The sequence below is a fragment of the Corapipo altera genome, unplaced genomic scaffold, assembly GCF_003945725.1.
Source record: "Corapipo altera isolate COAL_440 unplaced genomic scaffold, ASM394572v1 310, whole genome shotgun sequence".
NCBI classification, from domain to species: Eukaryota; Metazoa; Chordata; class Aves; order Passeriformes; family Pipridae; genus Corapipo; species Corapipo altera.
In genome coordinates, this window is record NW_020885096.1 from 8,294 (window position 1) to 28,713 (window position 20,420).

General features: G+C 56.7%; 1 protein-coding gene across 2 annotated transcripts in view; it reads left to right on the plus strand.

Annotated features, from left to right (window-relative positions):
• The window catches only part of AGAP3 (ArfGAP with GTPase domain, ankyrin repeat and PH domain 3), a 77,985-nt gene that overhangs the window by 8,034 nt on the left and 49,531 nt on the right, over positions 1–20,420 (plus strand). For both annotated transcript variants that reach the window (XM_027669653.1, XM_027669654.1), the window contains exons 2-8: positions 2,194–2,252; positions 5,714–5,801; positions 5,988–6,073; positions 6,232–6,373; positions 7,710–7,844; positions 12,726–12,853; positions 18,947–19,102. In XM_027669653.1, coding sequence (XP_027525454.1) covers positions 2,194–2,252; positions 5,714–5,801; positions 5,988–6,073; positions 6,232–6,373; positions 7,710–7,844; positions 12,726–12,853; positions 18,947–19,102 — 794 coding nt within the window. The remainder of the gene's footprint in view (positions 1–2,193; positions 2,253–5,713; positions 5,802–5,987; positions 6,074–6,231; positions 6,374–7,709; positions 7,845–12,725; positions 12,854–18,946; positions 19,103–20,420) is intronic.

A 20,420-nucleotide genomic window follows, 5' to 3' on the forward strand; every position in this document is an offset into this window, starting at 1 on the left:
TGTGTGCCGGGTAGGTCCCGTTCAGACCTGGCAGATGGTGGGAGCGGGTGGGCTGAAGTGCAGGCTGTTCCTGGTGTTTCAGGTTAAGCGTGCTAAGGGTAGTGAGGAGTTGGGGGTGTGTCTGTGGCTGAGCACAGTGGCCTTGTGTCACCAGCATTTGTTTGTGTTGAGGTTTATTCAGAGGCCTTCACAGGAAGTCAAGAATCAAAGTGTTGAGAACAAACTCCTGAACCCAGGTTAAAAACCAAACAAGGATCTGTTGGGACAGCTGGCACAGGAGGCAGTTGGCAACAATCAGAGCAGTTTGTCATGGGCACCCGTGAGCAGATCCAGCTCACCTGAGAGCCCTGCCTGTCCTCTCCAGGGCTCTCCCTCCCTCTGCTCTTTCCCAAGGCCAGTCACTGAGAGCATGTCTTGTGCTCTGCTCAGAACCCCTCAAAAACCTGTTGTGTGTAGTGAAACAGTGTGAATGTGGTGCTTTGTCCCCTCAGGGAGTGCTGGGAAGGAGAAGGCCTGGATGGTGCTTTATCCGTCACCTTACCTGTCAAAGGAACTCAGTGGCACAGAAGTCCCAGGTGAAGGTGACAGCTTTTTTTAGATCCAGTGATGCAGTTGGAAACACAGGTTGCTGTTACCTTTTGGAAAGGGCTCAAGAATGTATCATTTTCCTCCTGACTGATGGGTTGTTTTAATAAAAAATTTACCTCTGCCTAAAAAAAGAAAAGGCAGGTGAAAGATGCTGCAGAGAAATGATTTCTCCTCAGAATCCTCAGGATGGCTATAAATAATCTTGTGTTCTTGCAGCAGACCTGGGCGTTATTTGTCTGTAGCTCCTGGAAAAAGATTGTTCCTAAATCAGCCATGGAAGGTGAACTCCAGGTATGAGCACCGTGTTCCCCCAGAGGAATGCACCCCACAGGCCTGGGGGTGCATGAAGCTGGGGTGAAGGCACAGTGCTGGGTCATCAGGTCACTGTTTGTCCCCTCGTGGCCATTGAGCACCTGTGGGCCAGGAGGGGTGGAGCCCAGCCGGCCGCTTCCCCACAGCTTTGGGCTGCGTGTCTCCCACCAGTGCCCACTGAGGTGGGAGAGGTGAGACAAGGCTTCAGCCTGGAAATGGAGGAAGAGCTGGAGCTGTTGGGTGTCCAACCTCCCCTCGGCAGTTCTGAGGGCCAGAACGTGAGCCCAGGCCACTGTGTCTGATCACTAACTATGATTGGGTCTGGTGGATTCACCACTTTCCTCGTGAGCCCATCTCAGATTCCTGTTCTTGCAATAGTCCGTGGCCACAGATTCAGCAGGTTTCCTACAGGCTCCTGGAGTTGCAGAGCTCCCACAGGTTTCCAGTCTCCAAAAATCCTTTCTGTTTATGCACGATGATCATCCAACCATGCACATTCGGGCCCTGCCCTGGAGCAGGCCTTGGATGGAGTGTCTGGCCTCGCCAAGGTGAATGAGGGACCCGGGATTGTCAGGAGGAACTGCTGCTGCTCCTGGTGCTCAAGGTGTTCTCCAGACTCCTGCGCCTCCCCCAGAGAGTCTGGTTCCATTTGGGAAGCCTGTCTCATCAGCTTCTGGAGCTGATTGGGATGTAAATGAGTGTTTCAGAGCTCTGTGGCAGACCAGGGGTGCTTCCTGCGCCGTTCCAGCCGTGCCAAATCACCACAGCCTCTGTAAGCCTGTTGCAGTGTGCTGCCAGTTCCATAACACGCAATAATTCGTTGTGTTTGTGCTCAGTCAGAAACATGGATGATGTGTTGCCATCAGCTCCTCACCCACCCAACCTGTGGCACGCCAAGGGCAGGGCTCGGGGTGCTGGCCTGTGCCCTTGGTTCTGGGGTCCTGTGCAACCTGTGCTCTGAAAAGGGTGTCTTCCCTTGTCCTTTGTGCCTCGGGGCAAGGGATGCTAAAGAGGTTTTTGTGCTCCTACAGGGCAGGAGGGAGGGTCCCATCCTGTGGTGCCCGGGCTTTGCGCTGCCACGCTGCCCTCGGCTTGGCTGCTCCTCCCCGCCCAGGGCTCCAGCTGTGGAGAGACTGGGCATGGGCAGTATCAGGACCTTGTGCAGCTTCGTGTCTCTGGATAGGGCGTAAGGGAGGGAAGAGCCATAAACCTGCCTGGAGGGAGCAGGGAGAGCATGGCAAGGCCCTTGATGGCAACCGTGGTGACCTTGTGATTTCTCCTCTGTGTTTGCAGATTCGTTTGTGAACAGCCAGGAATGGACCCTGAGTCGCTCGGTGCCTGAGCTGAAGGTGGTGAGTACCTGCAGCTCGTGCCTCGGATACCTCTGGTTCCCCAAATCCTGTGGGATGTGGTCTCTGGTTGGGGGCTACCTCTGCCCCCTCAGCCCCCAGCACAGCCCCTTGGGATGGGACAAGGTCAGTACTGCGGGCACTGGGGTGGCCTGGAGGGGATGTCAGGGTGGGCAGGATGCTGCGGGTGCTTCTCATTTGTGTCTGTTCTCGGAGCCCTCCACGATCTGTTCCCCTGCTCTGCTCTTGCCGTGCTCTCTGTGCCAGCCCTCAGCTCCCTGTGCAGGCTCATGGTGTGTCTCCTTCTGCCCTTTCTCCCTTTGGCCTTTTCTCCCTTCAGCCTTTGCAAGATTAACTTTTTTCAATATTACTCCAAGAAACAAAAGATCAAAATTCTTTTTGCAAAGCATTCCAGCACCGTCCTGCCATAGTGTCTCTTACCTGCAGTGAAGTGAAAATCAAACCAAACTCTGAATATGCATTTGTTAGTTTGCCTGTGAAATGTGTTTTCAAAAACATTCCCGCAGCTGTTCCATGTGACGTTAAGGCTCTGGAGGCTGCAAAGCCATGCTGACAGCTAAACCATCCCAGAGCTTTTAGTTCTTCCTCAAGTGCCCTTTTCCCATGTTTTCCATGACCTCTGAGAATCTCTTGTTCCGGGGTTTCATCCGGACAGTACAGCTCTTCTAAAAGCCTGGAGGCCTTTCAGAGTCCTGGTTCAGAGTCACAGGATCATTTGGGTTGGAAAAGCCCTCTAAGACCAGTGAATCCACCTGTTCCCCTGGCACTGCCAAGGCCACCACTGACTGTGTCCCCAAGTGCCACACCCACAGGGCTTCGAAATCCCTCCAAGGATGGGGACTCCACCCCTGCCCTGGGCAGCTGTGCCAGGGCTGGACAGCTGTTTCAGAGAAGAAATTTCCCCAGTATCCAACCTAAACATCCCGTGGCACAACTTGAGGCTGTTTCCTCTTGTCCTGTCCCTTGTTCCCTGGGAGCAGAGCTTGATCCCCATCTGGCTCCACTGTCCTGTGGGAGGGACAGAGGACACAGAGCTGCTTGAAAACTGGAAGGGAGTGAAGCCTGGGAATGTTTCTTGTGGGAGTCAGCATTGGACCCCTCACTGCAAGAAGGACATGGAGGGGCTGGAGCGTGTCCAGGGAAGGGAACGGAGCTGGAGAAGGGACCGGAGCACCAGGATTGGTTGAGGGAGCTGGGGCTGTTCAGCCTGGAGAAGAGGAGGCTCAGGGGGCACCTTCTCACTCACTGCAACTCCCTGACAGGAGGGGGGAGCCAGAGGGATGGGTCGGGCACCTGCGCTGCCTCCTGGCAAGACTCGTCCCCTGGATCTCAGTGCGGATTGCATTCCCTCCTTTTCCCAATAGTCATGGAACAGAGGTCTCCACAGTGCCTACACACCTTGTTTGGCTCTGGTTTGTGCCTCTCAGGGGTTCTGTTCCTCAGGACTATCAGTTCTAGGGGAGCTGGTTTGTGGCTCCAGGTGAGCCTGAGGACAGGACAGGGTAGAGCAGCAGGATTTCAGTGAGACACAGGTCAGGGTTTGAACTGTGTGCAAACAAAGTGTAACTGCAGCCTCTGTCCCAGTTTTAGAGCTAAATGCCATCACAGTGCTTATCTCTGGTGTGGTGTGGGGCCATCACTGCCGAGCAGCCCTGGGAGCTGCTCCATTGGCAGAAGTGGCACCAGGGACTGGGGCTGTGGCCAGCCTGGCACTGAGCCCCTGAGCTGCCTGCCTGGCACAGGGGTCTCCACAGTTTATTCTGTGGAAGCCTTCTCCAGTACTCCCACCTGGAGTGCTGTGTCCAGGTCGGGGGCTCTCAACACAAGAAGGATATCGACCTGTTGGAGTGAGTGCGGAGGAGACCATGGAGCTGCTCTGAGGGCTGCAGCCCCTCTGCTCTGGAGCCAGGCTGGGAGAGCTGGGGGGGTTCCCCTGGAGAAGGGAAGGCTCCAGGGAGACCTGAGAGCCCCTTGCAGGGCCTAAAGGGGCTCTAGGAGAGCTGGAGAGGGACTGAGGACAAGGGGGGATGGCTTCCCACTGCCAGAGAGCAGTATTAGATGGGATATTGGGAAGAAATTCTTGGCTGTGAGGGCGGTGAGGCCCTGGCACATGTTGCCCAGAGAAGTTGTGGCTGCCCATCCCTGGAAGTGTCCAAGGCCAGGTTGGATGGGGCTTGGAGCAACCTGGGATAGTGGGAGGTGTCCCTGCCCATGGCAGGGGTGGGACTGGATGAGCTTTAAGGTCCCTTAAAGCTGTTGTGGGTAACGTGGGTGCAGTGTTGGTGTGGCCCTTGGGTCCCTGCAGGCCCTGTGCTCTGGAGACACGTGTACAGGACAGGGAGGGCACAGCCCAGCCCCTGTTCTCCATGTTCTCACCTGTCTGAACGTGCTGTCGGGGACCCGTGGTTGCTGTGGCAGCTGACAGACCTGGCAGCAGTGCCTGCGGCCCGGGCACACCCACAGGAGCACACTGGTCCTGCTCCCTGGTCCTGCTGTGTGCCCGCTCCGTGGGCACAGGAGGAACTGGCACATGGGATGGTGTCCTGCACTCTGAGCATGGTCTGTGCCATCAGAATGCCGGCTGCTGCTGGGCTGGTGCCTCTCTGCCTCTCACCGGGAGCGTGCGGGTGGCCCAGGGCAGGACCTGGAGCAACGGAAGTGTTCAAGCACCTGGCTGAGAGCTGGAGAACCTGCCTGGTGGTGACTCACCTGCCGAGCTCATCCCTGTGCCTGGAAAAGTTTGGCTGTGAACTTCTCTTTGGTGGCAGAGGCAGTTCCACCTGCTCCTCACCCTACGTTTCTCAGTATGTGAGTGCAGCTGTACAGGACCACAGAACCCCTGAGGTTGGAAAAGCCCTCTAAGATCACCAAGTCCCACCATCAACCCGCACCACCACCATGCTCACCACTAAACCATGTTCTCAAGTGCATCCACACATTTCTTGAACAATTCCAGGGGTGGGGACTCCACCCCTGCCATGGGCAGCCTGTGCCAGGGATGGACAGCCCTTTCCATGAAAATATTTTCCTAATATCCAGCTTAAACCTGCCCTAGCACAACTCGTTTGCTCTTGTCCCTTGTTCCCTGGCAGCAGACCCCGACCCTCCCCCAGCTCCCCCCTCCTGTCAGGGAGTTGCAGAGCCAGAAGGTCCCCCCGAGCCTCCTTTTCTCCAGGCTGAGCCCCCCCAGCTCCCTCAGCTGCTCCTCATCAAACCTGTGCTCCAGACCCTTCACCACAAACCTACTCCCACAATTAGTGGCTTTAAACCATCGGGAAGACGCTGATGCCAGCCAGAGCTGGGCTCTCTGACTGACCCATCCTGGGACACCCACCTCTGTTTCATGGCAAATCTGAGAGTGGTGGTGGTGCCACCTCACAGGGGTGGCCTTGTGTAGAGGGACATGTGCTGGGCACACCAGGTGACATGTGCCTCTGTTCCAGGGCATCGTGGGGAACCTGTCCAGTGGCAAGTCAGCCCTGGTGCACCGTTACCTGACCGGCACCTACGTGCAGGAGGAGTCTCCAGAGGGTAAAGTTTGGTTCCTCGGGTCCTGGGGGTGGGATAGTCCTCTCTCCTTTCCCCAGTGCTGAAGGTGACTCCCTCCCCTGCACATCTCTGCCGCTCCCACAGGGCTCTGCAGCTCCCCTGACCCTCGTTTGGGGTGTCCCCTGCCTGCCCCCCCTCACTGACCAGTGGCTTTGCTCTTCTCCCAAGGTGGCCGGTTTAAGAAGGAGATTGTGGTGGATGGTCAGAGCTACTTGCTGCTGATTCGAGATGAAGGGGGCCCGCCCGAACTCCAGGTAGGAGACCTGTCCCTCCCCACCCCATCCTGGGGATGCATCTGCCAAGCCTCCTCCTGGGATGCATCTGTGGGGGTGCCCTCGCTGACGGCTCCAGCCCTTGGGCTCTGGCTGCTCTCCTGGGCAGTAATCCCTGTAATCCTGCCATGTCTCCTCAGTTTGCTGCCTGGGTCGATGCTGTGGTGTTTGTCTTCAGCCTGGAGGATGAGATCAGCTTCCAGACCGTCTACAACTACTACCTGCGGCTCTGCAGCTACCGGAACACAGCGGAGGTGCCGATGGTGCTGGTGGGCACACAGGGTGAGAGCGGAGCCTGGGCTTCCCCCCACACCCTGGCCTTGGGCAGGAGCGCTGGTGATGTGTCCCTTTAGGCCCCTGTGGGGTGCCAGCCCTGTGAGCACATCGGGGGATCCTGGTCTGTGAGCCCTACATGGGGCTGAGGCTCCAGCCCAGGGCCCTGAGGAGGTGATTCCTGCTCAGACCATCTCAGCTTTCCCGCAGGGAGCTGCTTCACTCCATGGAGCCACTTTCCTCATGGAAATGTCCAGATCTCCTGGTGCTGCCTCCTCTGACTCTGCCAGCAAAGGCAGGAAGGAGCCTGGGGCTGCAGAATTGTCTGTGTGACAGCAGAGAGTGGGAGCAAGGCATGGATGTGAGGAAAAACTGTCCTGGCAGGACCCCGTTCCTGAGCAGTGTGACCTGTTCCTGCGCAGGAAGAAGCTCTGAGGCCAGGAAGACAGGGACAGGGGTGGGGAGACACAGGGGATCTGCTCCAGACCCTGGACTGAGAGTGGAACAAAGTTGTTAAACTTTGGATATTTAAAGACTGTGGAATGAATTTTAGGACTGAGCGATCTTGGCTCAGGACAGGACCGGGGAGGCAGCACGTGCTGTGGAGGTGCAGGAGTGGGGACAAGTGACGGGGGGTTTGGTGGCTGTTGTTGTCACAGACATAGAGCCAGGTGGGGTCACAGCCTTGGTACAGTCACATGACCCTCTGGAGAGTCTGAGGAGAGGCTCCTCACAGCGTGGTCCCAGTGCTGCTTCAGCCCCTCCTGAGAGGGTTTGTTTGCAGCCCCCGCTTGTCCCTGGCTTATCTTCAAGGAGTTGGATTCCTTTTGGGAAGAAGTTTTTCCTAAACAGGCAAGCACTTGGCAGCCATCTGGGATACAAACTAAGCCTGTGTTTTAGAGCTGTGCACCAAGGCCTCAGCTGTGGGGACATCCCAGCAGAGGCAACTTCTCCATTAACCCAGGAGGATTTCTCCCTTGGATTCTTTAACGTGTGGGGCTTGGCCATGAGCCCTAAAATAATGGAGACTGACAAATCCATTTTACTCGGGCTGGGACTGCCTGGCCTTGCTTCCCACACCTCCCATGGGGTTCTGCCTCTGTCTGCTGAAACCTCAGTGGCTGGGTGGTTCAGGGAGTTGAATCAGGTTCATTTACAGAGATTCATCCACTTTTCTACAAATGTGGGACTCTCAGGCATTTATGGGGGGTTCCTATGGAGGTGGTTCCTCTGTGTGAAGAGATGGAGGGAGGCCAGGAGACCTGGGAGCTGTGAACCTGTGGATAAGAGGGATCAGTGGGACACAGGTCCCTGCTCTGTAACCCCCTGTCCTTCTGGTTTGCAGATGCCATCAGTGCCACCAACCCCCGGGTCATCGATGACTCCCGGGCACGGAAGCTCTCCAATGATCTGAAGCGCTGCACGTACTACGAGACCTGTGCTACCTACGGCCTGAACGTGGAGAGGGTCTTCCAGGACGGTAACTGCAGCTGGGGCAGGGTGTCCAGGCAGGGCAGGGCAGCAGTGCAGTCCCACAGAGGGGCTCAGGCTGCCCTGGCCGAGGTCCGTGGGGCACCCGCTCGTGTAGGTGCCGTTGCTTTGCACGCACAGCCCTGGTGCGGGGGCAGGATGTGCTCTGTGTACAGGCTGTGTAAGGACCCCTGTGTGTGGCATGTGGGTGTGCTGGAGGGGACACAGAGCGGGGCTGGGCAGGACCTTCTGCTCCTCATCATCAGGGGCTCCTCATGGGGGGATGCTCGTTCCGGAGAGCAGAGAGGCTGCAGGACAGTTGGATCCCCACAGGACAATACAGCACTTCCTGAGCCTGTGAGGACTTGGGGGGCTGCAGAGAGGGGTTTGGTGGCCTTGCATGGAGGACCGGAGGAGTCACAGCAGGACCTGGAGGTGTTGGAGTAGGGGAGCAGCACCTGAACAGCTGGATGGGGCAGCTGTTCCTCATGGGAACAGTGTGGGAAAGCATTCCTGCTTAGGCTTGGAGGGTGGTCTACAAAGAGCGATGCTGAGGGGGGACAGGGAACCTGCACCATCTCTTGTGAGTTTGCAGAATGCTTAAATAAACCAGGACCCTGCCCTAAATGGGACTCTGTGTTCCCTCTAGTGACAGGACAAGGGGGAATGGCCTTAAACTGAGCAAGTAGGTTTAGATGAGATATCAGGAGATATCTTCTCTGTGAGGGTGGGGAGGCCCTGGCACAGGTTGCCCGGAGAAGCTGTGGCTGCCCCTGGATCCCTGGAAGTGTCCAAGGCCAGGTTGGATGGGGCTTGGAGCAACCTGGGCTCGTGAGACACATCCCTGCCCATGGCAGGGGGTGGAACAAGATGAGCTTTAAGATCCTTTCCAACCCAAAGCAGTCTGTGATTCTGTGGTTCCCTTGTTACCCCCTTCTCCTTCTTGTCTTCTGGTAGTGCTGCTGGGTATCTGTGTTCAGCACATGAGGAAGGGGCTGTGCAGACCTGAAGGCTGGGCAGGATCTGTGTTCATGGAAGGGTCTGTTGGAGCTAAAAGCTGGACAGGATGGAACTGCTTTTGGACAGGAGAGCTGTGCTGGTGATGTTTGAAGGTGGAACAGGCACATGAGTTTTGTAAATTCTGATACCTGAAGGCAGGAATCTAGCTGGGGTCATTGCAGCACAGCAAGACAGACTAAGGACAGGCACAGGACTGATCCTATCACTGGCCTCAGGTGGCTCCAAGCTGGAGCTGGTGACCTTCCTTCCCCTGCCTGAGCCTGTGCCCTGCAGTCATCTCAAGCTGTGGCTGAGGGTCACAGTCACAGTGGTGATTTCTTACACAGAAACATGTGGAGATGCTCCTGCTGCTGCTCTGGGACCATCTGAGTGGTCAGCCCAGAGACCCACCTTCCGAGCTGGCAGGGACCCCTCAACATCTTGCAGCCTTTGCACCAGTTTGATATTCCTGGGAAAACTGGGGTGACTGTTGGGCCGGTTTATTGTGATCCTGCCTTCCTCCTCCTGAGTAATGGAGGAACGGGGGAAGGAACAGTGTGAAGAGCTGAGGACAGTGAGCTGGAGGGGAGGATCTGCCAAACCAGGTGGGATATTTGCAGAGCAAACCTGGGGAGAGCAGCAGCATCAGGTCTGTGAGCACAGCTGATCCTGGCTCTGGAGAGTATTTGGTACTGGGTGTCACCAGATCTGCTCAGCTTGTTCATCATCTGGTTCTGTTGTGCCCACTCCCTGGAGGGCAGCATAGCAAGGAGCTGCAGCTGGAAGGGCTGGGAAGGTGCTGCAGGATAGGAGTGGCTGTTTGTTAGGAGCTGCTCATCCTTTTCAATCTCAAGATGGAATGAATTGTGCTCTGGGGTTATTTCTCCATCTCTTGACCCTGTAGCCCAGACAACACAACTTCAGCAGCACGATGTGGGAGGTGGACTGGGCTCTCAGTGCCAACACTGGCATGGTGGGAGACCTGGAGTTGCTGGCTGAGGGCTCAGGAGTGACCACCTGCAAGGTGCTGGGCTCTGTCCCTGTCTGGACTCAGCCATGGGCCGTACATGGGGTCAGGGAGGCAGCAAGGGAGTAGGATTGTCCCTGAGGCTGAGGAGACCCAGGAGTGTGGCTACCTGCTCACACAAACCTAGTGTTGGTCTGGGCAGAGGCTGGTGCTGGGTGAACAAGGAGTGTGGGCAGCAGTGATGGGAAGGTGAGGCTGTCCCTGGCAGAAGAAGTGGGAGCACCAAGTGGAAATCTGGATGGATTCGTGCTTCCATACAGGTCAGCAGGAGGAGGCACTGGATGTCAGCACTTCGAAAGGATGCAGAGAGACTGAGGAAGTTAAAAAAGGAAAAGCTACAAAAATTAATCAAAAGCTGGAAAAAATACCTGATATGAGTTACTACAAGAGTCATCCATTCAGAAAATCAAGAAGCTCGAGAGGAGACTTGATTATAGGAGTAACTATGTACCCATCTACATGGGAAGAGATCCCAGCTGGGAGACTGCAGGCTGGGACAGAGCTTGTGCTAGAAACCCCAGCCAGATGAACTCAAATTTTAAAGAGTTCTTACTGACTTTATTAATAATTTTATTCATTTGGGAAAGATGCACGAGGAGGTACTGTATCCTGCATCTCTCGTGCTTTCTCCAAACCAGACCGAGTCCATCACGGGAGGAGTCTTGCCATTTGCTCCAGTGGCTGCTGCCATGGTGTCCGTGCCCCTGCCGAGTTCTTTGGGAGCTCTGGAGAGAGCTCTGGGAGCTGGGAGGGGAGCAGAGGGACCCACTGTCTTGTAGGAGATTTGGGCAAAGCCCAGGTGCTCCATACTCTCACCTTCCTGCTGTACTGCAGGACCAGAGAGCTGCTCCTGAGCACGGCTGTGTGATGGAGGGAATGGAGCAGGAGGTGAGGGCAGTGGAGCTTGACAGGTCGGCTGCAGCCATCACTGGCATCTGAGAGCTGTTCAAGGATTTCCAGGGTCCCATTCCAGATGAAGCTGACTAATGGGAAGAAATGTTTCTGGAGTGGGTAAGCAGCTCTTCCTAGTGAGCACTGTTTCAGGATCTGGTGGATCCTGGTACAGCTGGTTTGGGTCTAGTGGAGTGCTGGCAGTCACAGATGGTGTGAGGACTTTGCCTCAGGTGGTGATCCAGTTTCCATCAAACTGTGTCTTTATATGTCTTCTCCCACACCAGTTGTTCATCCCAGATCCTGGCAGACCTGTCCTGGGCAGGCTTGGGAGGATGTCCACTTCCCACAGCAGAGCAGGAAGAGTTCCCTGAGTGCTGGTCTTTGCATCCAGTGCCGAGGTCACTCCCTTGCTCATACTGTGTGGAGCGTGTGCTGCACCTCTGCTCCCAGACAGCCCTTCCCTGCCACTGTCCTGGCTCACAAGAAGCAGCCACAGACCTTTTTGAGGAGCAGGTCAATGTGCAGGTCTGGCACAACAGCTTGAGGGAGTGACCACCCTGCCCCTCAGTGTTTGTGGATGGTCCTTTCCACACGTGCCCCTGGTACTGAGTGTCAGGGATGCTCTGAGATGGAGACACTGGAGTCTCCACCTTCACCAGCTGCTCAGAGGTTCTCCAAGAACTGAGTGGCCCTGGCTGTTGTGGTGCCACCACAGATCAGGCAGAAGCAGCAGAGACCCTCCTCCTCAGAGCAGGTCCCAGGTATCCAGTGTGGAGCCTGGAGCTGTGTGTGGTTGTGCTGTGCCAGGTCTGGACTGAGCACATTCCAGCATGTACCTGGTGGTGGTGAGGCTCTTGATGTGACAGAGGCTGTGTCCAGTGTCTCAGTCCATGAGAAGGACACGTGTCAGGAAGATGAGGGTCACTTCCTCTTTGCTGGTTTCTCATGTGTCCTGGCAGAATTCCCCCTGGAGCCGCTGCTCACTGTGTGGGAACTGCACTCCTCCGTCCTTCCCAAGTCCCCAGATGTCACAGTGACTGTTGTGGTGAGAGGATGGGACAGTGCTGGTGACTTCAGTATCACCAAGAGATGGCCTTGGCACGAGCAGGGATAGTGCCCCAGGCCAGGCTGTCCTGCAGTGTCCAGTGCCACTTCAGGACTCCCTGAGGGTGAGCTTGCTCTGAGAGGTGGTCAGTGTGGTCCCCTCATGGCAGAGCCCTCGCCGAGGTGGAGGCTGGCACAGAATGTGCCTTCTGACCTCTTGGGTCTGGAGAGGTCCAGTTAAAGAGCTTACTTCTCAGGACTGCCCTCACAGTTCCTGAGTGCAGAAATCTCTTGGGGTTCAGCAGATGCCAGGACAGTTGCCAGAAGCCATTGGTGTGGGGGAGCCTCAGCTCTTAGGATTTATTTTAAGGATGTTTCTGTACCAAGCAAAGGTCAGGGAGCAGAGAGCTCTTTGTCCATGTTCACCTCAACCTCCTGTTAATTTTCTGAACACCTGGAGCCCATGAGGGTCCCAAGGGCCCAGAGTGATGGAGGTGGTATTGCCTGGGCTGTTCAGTTCAGTTCCTGGCTCCTGGAGCTGCCGTGAGGGGTGACTGAGAGGTGACTCTGGCTGCCCAGGGATTCTCCTGCAGCAGCCCAGGGCTTGGTGTGTCTCTGTGGTGTCCACAGTCACTGCTCTGTGTGACACCCAAGAGGGCAAGTGGCCTCTGGGGACTTGGCCTGGGCAGCACAGGCAGCCTTCCATGCACCTGTCCCTGTGAATGGCAGAGATCCCGTGTGGCAGCAGGATTGCAGGTTGGGTGTTCTACAGAATCCTCCCTGTGAGTACAGGGGGGCACAGTTTGAGCCACAGGTGTTGGCCTCAGTCAGGGGAAGGGCCTGGGTCTCCCTGAAGCCCTCCAGAAATACGTGGGTAGAGAAAGCTGCTTTCTGGACTCTGACCCTGTCCTTTTCTCCCTTTTCCAGTGGCTCAGAAGGTGGTGGCTCTCCGGAAGAAGCATCAGCTGTCCATCGGCCCCTGCAAGTCCCTGCCCAACTCACCCAGCCATTCGTCTGTCTCCGCAGCCTCCATTCCTTCTGTCCACATCAACCAGGTGGGGAACAGGGACAGGGAAAGCCAGGGACCCCTCGTGCTCTGCACACCCCTCAGCTCACTCAGTACCCCACACGTTCAGCCTTAGGCTCATGCTGCTGTTCTGGGATGGCTCTTGGGAAGAGCAAAGTGGTGTCACCCTGGTTTTTCTGTTCATAGCCTTGAGAGATTGTGGCTGCCCCATCCCTGGAAGTGTTCAAGATCAGGTTGGACAGGGCTTGGAGCAACCTGGTCTAGTGTAGGTGACCCTGCCTATCACAGGAATGGAACTGCATGGGCTTTAAGGTCCCTTCCAATTCAAACCATTCCATGATTCTATGATTCTGTGATGGTTTGACACTTGCCCTGAGGTCAGGTTTCGTGTCTGTATCTTTGGGTCTGGCTCATGGTCCCCAGACTGTGTTGTTCTTCTGCAGGCACACAGCAAAGCTGTGAGGAGTCTTCAGGGAGCTTCCTGAACAGCAAAAGGGATCTGTGAGAGGGTCTTGCTCTGGCTGCCCCAGCCAGGCAGGCACAGCTGCCCATGGTCCTGTTGCCCCCAGACTCAGGAAGCAGATGGTCTTGATGCAGATGCAGGTGGCTTGTGAGGGGATGTACCTGTGGAGAGGCTGTCAAGGGACAGCACGTGTAGCTGGTGAGTTTTTCACAAGGGGATTGGCTTTGAAGCTCCAGGTGTATTGGAAACTTCCAGCCCTGGGAGGACTCCTGGTCCTCCAGTGTGGGACCCTGTCCCTGCACAGACCTGAGCCGTGTCTGCAGCCACTGCCTGGACCCTTACATGGGGAATTTTCAAATACCCCCCTGAAGTTTATACCTGGCTGTAGAGGCTTCTAGAGCTGGACTGCAAGTAGGCAGATGCAGGTTTTTGCAGAGACCTGTGCCAGCTTCCAGGTGCTCTGGGTCACCTGGATGCCAGCAAGTTCAGGTGAAGTCTGTGGGCAGTTGAATGGGCTGCTGGGAAAGGTTGCAAAGCCAGATTGTCAGAACTTGCTCATGTCCAGGGAGCTGGAGACAAATTCAAGGGGAGACATTCAGGGTGGAGAACAAAGGAAAACACAGATTTAAGTGTATCTGGTAATCTGAGGGTTTTCTTAGCACACAAGTTGTGGGCAGTCAGAGCCTGTTTGGGAAGGAGAGGCCACCTGTGCTGGAAGGGGAGCAGGGGGCCCCCTTGCTTGGGGGGAGGTGGACACTTGCTTAGTGTTGTCTTCCCTGTCTGGTACCAGAGCCGCTCTATCCCTCCTTGGGAGTGTGTTTTTCCCTGAGCAGGCTGCTTCTCTGGGGCCTGAGAGCATTCCCTTCCCCAAGATTGTCCTTTTTCCTTCCACCAGGAGCTGCCCATGAGGTCTGCTTCCCTGCATAGCTTTGTGCCCAAAGAGATGGGGGTGCCACTGGAGGTGGGAAGGCCTGGGCCTGGTTCTGCTCTGGACCTGGTCTCCTGGCCCAGGCTGCAGGCACAGCTCTATCCTCTGGAGCTGCTGGTGGAGAAGGTACTTCTCTGGGAATGAGAGCAAGGGGTCCCCACAAAGGGCTGCTTATGGCAGGCAGGAGCTGTGAGCCAGCCTTGCCCGTCTGCTTGTCCTGGGCATGTCTCTTCTGGAAGTAGCTTTATGCTACTGGCTGAGCTGAACTGGCGTTTTTGGAAATGGCCACTGCTTGTCTGCTTTGTCAGTCGCGCCAGTCCAGCACCACTACTGGGAGAGGAGGGACCCCAGAGGACCCTGGTGATTTTGTCACCTGTCTGTCCAAAGGGCTTGGACCACCGCCTCCCTAAGATCTTGCTTTATGGTGAACTTGCCACCGGCTGCCACAAGAGAGGAGCCCCAAAGAGAAGATACAAGGACTCCCTGAAACAACATCTCAGCCTTGGCCACATTGATCACCGTAACTGGTCTGCTCTGGCCTCCAATCGGGAGGTCTGCAGATACACCATCTATAACACTGCTGATGTCTTTGAGAACGCAGCAGGATCACCCTTGAGGAGAAAAGACAATGCAGAAAGAATCGTGCCTTGCAGAATTTACCTCCTAAGGAGTCTTTCTGCTGTGCCTTTTGCAACCGGTCATGCCTGTCATGGCCTTTTTAGCCACCAACACGCTTGTGACAAACGTGGGTAGAGCCCTCCCCAAATCTTCGTTCGGGAAGCCCGGCCATGATGATGATGTCCAAAGGGCATTCTCCTGGGACAGCAGTGCTGTGGAGTGTCCTTGCACAGTGGATGATCCTCTTGGGAACCAGCCAAAGGCCCTGGTTTCATTTCTGCCTTTGGGAGTCTGGGATTTTTTGCTTTTGTTCTGCAGCAGTGCCCAGTGCCTGGAGGACACTGCTCCATCCATGGGGAGGGGAAGGGAGCTGCAAGAGCAGGTCAGCCCTGGTCAGTGTTTTCCAGCAGCTCTCACGAGTCACCAGAAGTGCATGGTGGGTCCTGATCCTGAGTTCTGTGTTCAGCATCTCCCTGGTCCTCTGGTGTGGCAGGAGCCAGGGCTGGCCCCAGTGTCCTGTGCTCCCTCAGGGACACAGGTCTGTCCCTCAGGCCTTCCTAGCAGCTTGTGGGGTGTGGGTCTGCACCTGTTGGAGCAGGCTCCTTGGATCCCCTGGAGCCCTGCAGCCCCAGGGAAAGCTCTTGCTCCTGCCTTGGGCTCTTCTCTCCCTGTCCTGCCCACACCTGTCACTGGGTGAGCAGGTTGGATGGGTTTGGGAGTCCCATTCCTCACTTGGCCCTGACTCCCACCCTGCTCCTTCCTGGCAGCTCCTGGCCCTCGCCTGCAGGGAGGGGGTGGGAGTTTCTTGGACCAGTAGCTGCTTGCAGCACCTGCTGAGTTGTTCCACCTGATTTCCTCACTGTTGCTGCCCTGTTCTCAGTCCTTCTTCAGGGCCTCTGGGATGCCTTTGGGAGTTCCCCCGGCTGTGGGTGAGTCACCGTTGCGTTCACTGTGGGATGGGAGTTTGTCTTTCTGCCAGGGAACTGGTTCCCAGTAGCTGGCAGGAGGTAAGGCAGGTACCTCACATGGGTACCTGGCAGGGCAGTGGGTGCTCCCCTGGGCCTCAGGAGCCTCAGCTGTGCCCACTGCGCTCCGGCTGCCCGGTGTCACGTCTTCGCTCCCATGGCCTCGCTCTGCCTCCCTGCACGGGCGCTTTGGGGGCACTGGGAAGGCCTTCACCCAGACTTCAGTGAGAGAGCACATGAAAGAGGAGGAAAATTAAAGTTTGCAAGTGAAATGAAGCCCCGGGGACAGCTGACCTGAGCTGTTAACAGTGCTCCCCGGCCTGCCATGGCACGTTCCGGCAGAGCTCAGGAGCTGCAGCAGAGGGTGTTGGCATTTCCTCAGGGAAACCCGTATCCCATTGCGTGCTTGGCTCATGATACCCCCATTCCAGGGTTTGTACACTCCTCTGTCTTCTTCCCTCTTCCTGCAGATGCCAAGTCAGTGTTTGCTGTTTGTTTGCACTCTTCTACTCAGAGCCCTTCCCAAATCTCTGTGTTCCGCCTCAGGCCTTGTTACACCAGGAATTACAGCCCCTTGATTCCAGCTGTGTTCTGCCCTGCCCAGGCATCCCATGACAATGTTGCTGCTCTTCCACCCGTTATGCATTAACGGGAAGGATCTGTCCCAGACATGTTTTACCAGGTTTCCAGCTCCCACTGTGTTCTCAGATTCTGATGGTGACCACAGGTAGTTGTTTGGGTCCATCAGCAAAGTACCTGCCAGGAGCAGACACTGGGTACGTGCCCAGACCTGTCGTCTTGTCAGGGTTCTCCCACATCCCTGCAATTTGTCCTGGATCCCTGGATTCCACTGAAGTTCTGGAGTTCCCTGCTCCAGCAGAGCAGTGTGGTGGCTCAGGATTGCCTGTCTGAGCTGCTCTCTGTGTTTGGGGGAATTTCTCCTCTGCCCCCAAACTCACGGGATCAGCTCTCCCACTTGCCTTCACAGTGTGGTGCAAGCCATCCTCCAGCCCCAAAGCCCTTCCTGAGGTTTGGCTGGCTGTGGTACACAGGAGGCTCAAAGGCCAGTGTCCTTTATTGCCCAGGGACAGTAACCTTGGCTCCAGCACCAGGCAGACTGGGGCTAAGGAAAGTTATTCCAGCCAGGCAGAAATGACACACAAGGTTACAGGGACTATGTAAAATATAAACCAGGATTTAGCAAGATTTGGAGCTTTAGTGTCCATCACCTACATCCACAGGGTTTGTCCCAGCTGCTCTGGCAGGAGCTCAGACACTACATCCTCTGCTGAACCGGGTCCTCCCCACAGTGACAGTATCATGAATGTGCTGCCAAGGTCCCTGAGAGGCACCGAGCATAGCCAGGAGCCAACCTTGGAGGGGTCCAGGGCTCTGGGCAGCTGTGCCTGACTCACTGGTCCACATGGCACGTTCTCTGTGCTGCAGCATCTGCCTTCTCTTCCCTCACACTTGGAGTATTTCTCTTTCTTTGACCTGGTTCACACAGGTCAAACACTGACTGCACACATGTTGTTATGCCTGATCCAAAACTTGAGCTGTCTCAGTAAATCCTCTCCCTCTCATTGGTCCTGGGTCTCTGCAACTCTTCCTTCATCGCGGCACCTGCAGAACTCCTGTGAGTGTTGGGCCCATGGTTCACAGGAGCTCTGTCTGTTGAAGGCTCGGGCAAGAAGTCACTGGCAGGAGAGGCCTTCTCTTAAGAGAGGAAAGTTCTCTTGTGTGTCCTCTCCCATTTCTCTTGTCAAAGATGAGAGGATCCACAGCTTGGGTGAAGGTTGTACCTCTCTCTCGGGCTGGGCTGTGCCTGTGGTGCTGCCTGGGCCATCGATGCTGCCACTCTGGGATTGTGGGAACTGGGAGGAGTGGGCTGCCCCTGCTGGGGTGCCAGAGCTCTCCTGCCCTTCTAGGGGCAGCTCTTCCATGTGTTTCTGAAATCCTGTTCCAGAGCTGCCGGAGTGCTGTGTTGTAGTGAGACATCCTGTCCTGCAGATCTGAAATGCTTCTATGCAGGTATTGCTCCTGGGACCTCCCTAAGCTCCTGTCCAGGTGGCTCCCCACAGAGCCAGCATGGGCAGGGTGGGAGTGAGGAGCCTTGTCTGGAAGAGATGTGTTGGTAATGTGGGTACATGGTTACGTTGTTGGGTCTTTCCCTTGCTGTGAAGTCCAGCAAGGTGTTAGTGAGAACCCACATCTTGTCCCATGTGTTCCCAGGCACAGACCACTGCAGCCAGGCCACAGTGGTCTGCAGGCATGGGACATGTGTGCCAGTCTCGGGGTCTGCTTGGATAAACCTCCAAACCAGTAGCAGGGATAGGTTTCACACAGACCGTGGGCTTGGAGTGTGGCACCCGTGCTTCAGGACACTGGAAAGGCGAAGGCTGGAGTCCTGGGGACACACCTGGAGTCCTAGGGACACACATCCCCACTGACATCATGGTTGTCCTCGTGTGACAGGGAAGGGGAGGCTCTGGGCTGCCTCACAGCACAGTGTCTGATGGTCTCAATGGAGGGGAGAGCTCTCACTGTCCGAGGGGAGCGACCCCAGTCCCCTGGAATGTTCTCCCTGAATGTTCTGGGAGCACATGGAGGTGCCCCAGCCATGCCCCTCTGCTGGGTGGGGCTGCCATGGGTCCCTGCTGCTCCTGGCTTGTTCCACACCTGTGTCTGGAAGGGCTTCAGCCTGGTCTCTCTGGCCATTTGCTGCCCTTCACTGTCAGTCTCAGAACTTGAACATTTTACTGGTGGAAAAACTAGAGCAGAAGGACGGGAAAGGCTTTCCTGAGCCCCACGGTCGGGCAGCAGCAGTGCTTGTTCTGGGGCGTCTCTGCGTTGTCCGGAGAGGTTGTGGACTCCCCACCCCTGGAAGCATTCAAGGCCAGATAGGATGGGACTTGGAGCAATCTGGTCTAGTGGAAGATGTCCGTGCCCATGACAGGAGGTTGGAACTAAATGGTCTTTAAGGCCCCTTCCAGCCCAGTCTGTTCTGGGATTTTGTGATTCTGTGGATGTCACCCCGTCCCAATCCTATGCCGCACTCCCTGCCCCGCTGCAGGTGGGTGGTGTTCCCGCGGTCGTGCCCCCAGGCAGCCTGTCTCTGTCTGACCATCCCCTCTCCTTCTGCCCCAGGCCACCAACGGTGGAGGAGCCTTCAGCGACTACTCCTCCTCTGTGCCCTCCACCCCAAGCATCAGCCAGCGGGAGCTGCGGATCGAGACCATTGCTGCCTCCAACACCCCCACCCCCATCCGCAAGCAGTCCAAGCGGCGCTCCAACATCTTCACGGTAAGCGGCACAGGGGCCCGGGACCTCTGGGGTGGGTTTTCAGGGCAGGAGAGGGGAAGGGAGCGAGTCCCGGCAGCCTGACCCTCTGGGCTGTCCTGCACAGTGACCTGTGCAGTGCTGGCAGGAGGGCTGGATGGCTGGGGACGCAGGAATGTGCGTGTGTGTGGGAGGGACCTTCTGCGTGTGCAGGGACTGCGGTGCTGAGGGCTGCTTCTGTCAGGGTGTGCATGCATGGGGAGCACCTGGGAGCAGGACATTCCTTGCACATGTAGGAGTGTGCATCCGTGCACTCGTGTGTGTGTGTGTACAGTGTGTGTGTGAGCAGAGTCCTGCTTGTTTATGGGGGAGTGCACCTGTGCGTGCACAGCACCGGTGACTCTGCTCTTCCTCTCCATGGGGCTGTGTCCCCCGGGCGTGGCATGGAGCACTGTGCTACTGGGAGCCCTGTTTGGTGCCAGTGGTGCTGTGTCCAGTGGTGCTATGCAGAGCCCAGCACCTGGCACGGGGCCCCACTTGCTCCAGTTCCCAGCCCTGCGTCTGCGTGACTTGAGCAGCACACTGGGAGCTGCCATGGGCACGGAGGGAGGGGAGGCAGAGGGGAGGCAGCGAAGCCCCAGGTGGAGCAGGGTACGTTTGCAGCTCTTCCCTGTGCTGGTTGCCTTGCAGCCTGCCTCTCCACACGCTCTCACACCATGCACACACCGTCCATGCAGCGTGCACAGTCCTGCCCTCACACTCACCCTCGCTGTTAGTGCAGCCATGAGTGTCCCCTCGCTGTGAGCACACACGTGTCCCAGTCCTGTGTCTAGTGTAGGTGTAGCCTCTGTTCCCCATGTATGTGTGCGGGCTCCGGCCTCGCTCCTCTCCCCATCTCAATGTGCTTTCCAGCCACCATTCCTCAGCACACTGTATCTGCTGTCTGTGGCACCGGCCACCACAAAGTCCTTGTACCTGTTGCACCGTGTCACCCTTGTGACCAGACCACACAAATGCAGTGTCCCACGCCCCATCCCTCTCACTGCACCATTGGCATCCCAGATTCCCCACTCTTTGTGCTGGGAGTGTGCCCATCTCCCTTGGCTTCCGACATCCTGGAAGCTTCTGCGCTGTTGTCCTGAATGCTCTGTGCACTCCCCCTGATTGCACCCCATGCACCCCCAGCTCTCTGTGCACGCCCCTGCCCCACGCTCACCCTGTCCCTGTGCTGTGGAGGGGTGGGCTGTGCCCTCCACCCCTCCTGATAGCACACGCTGTCCCTCGCAGCGGGTCCCCGCTCCCAGCGCATGGTTGTTCCCTCACTGCCCTCCCGTCCGTGCTC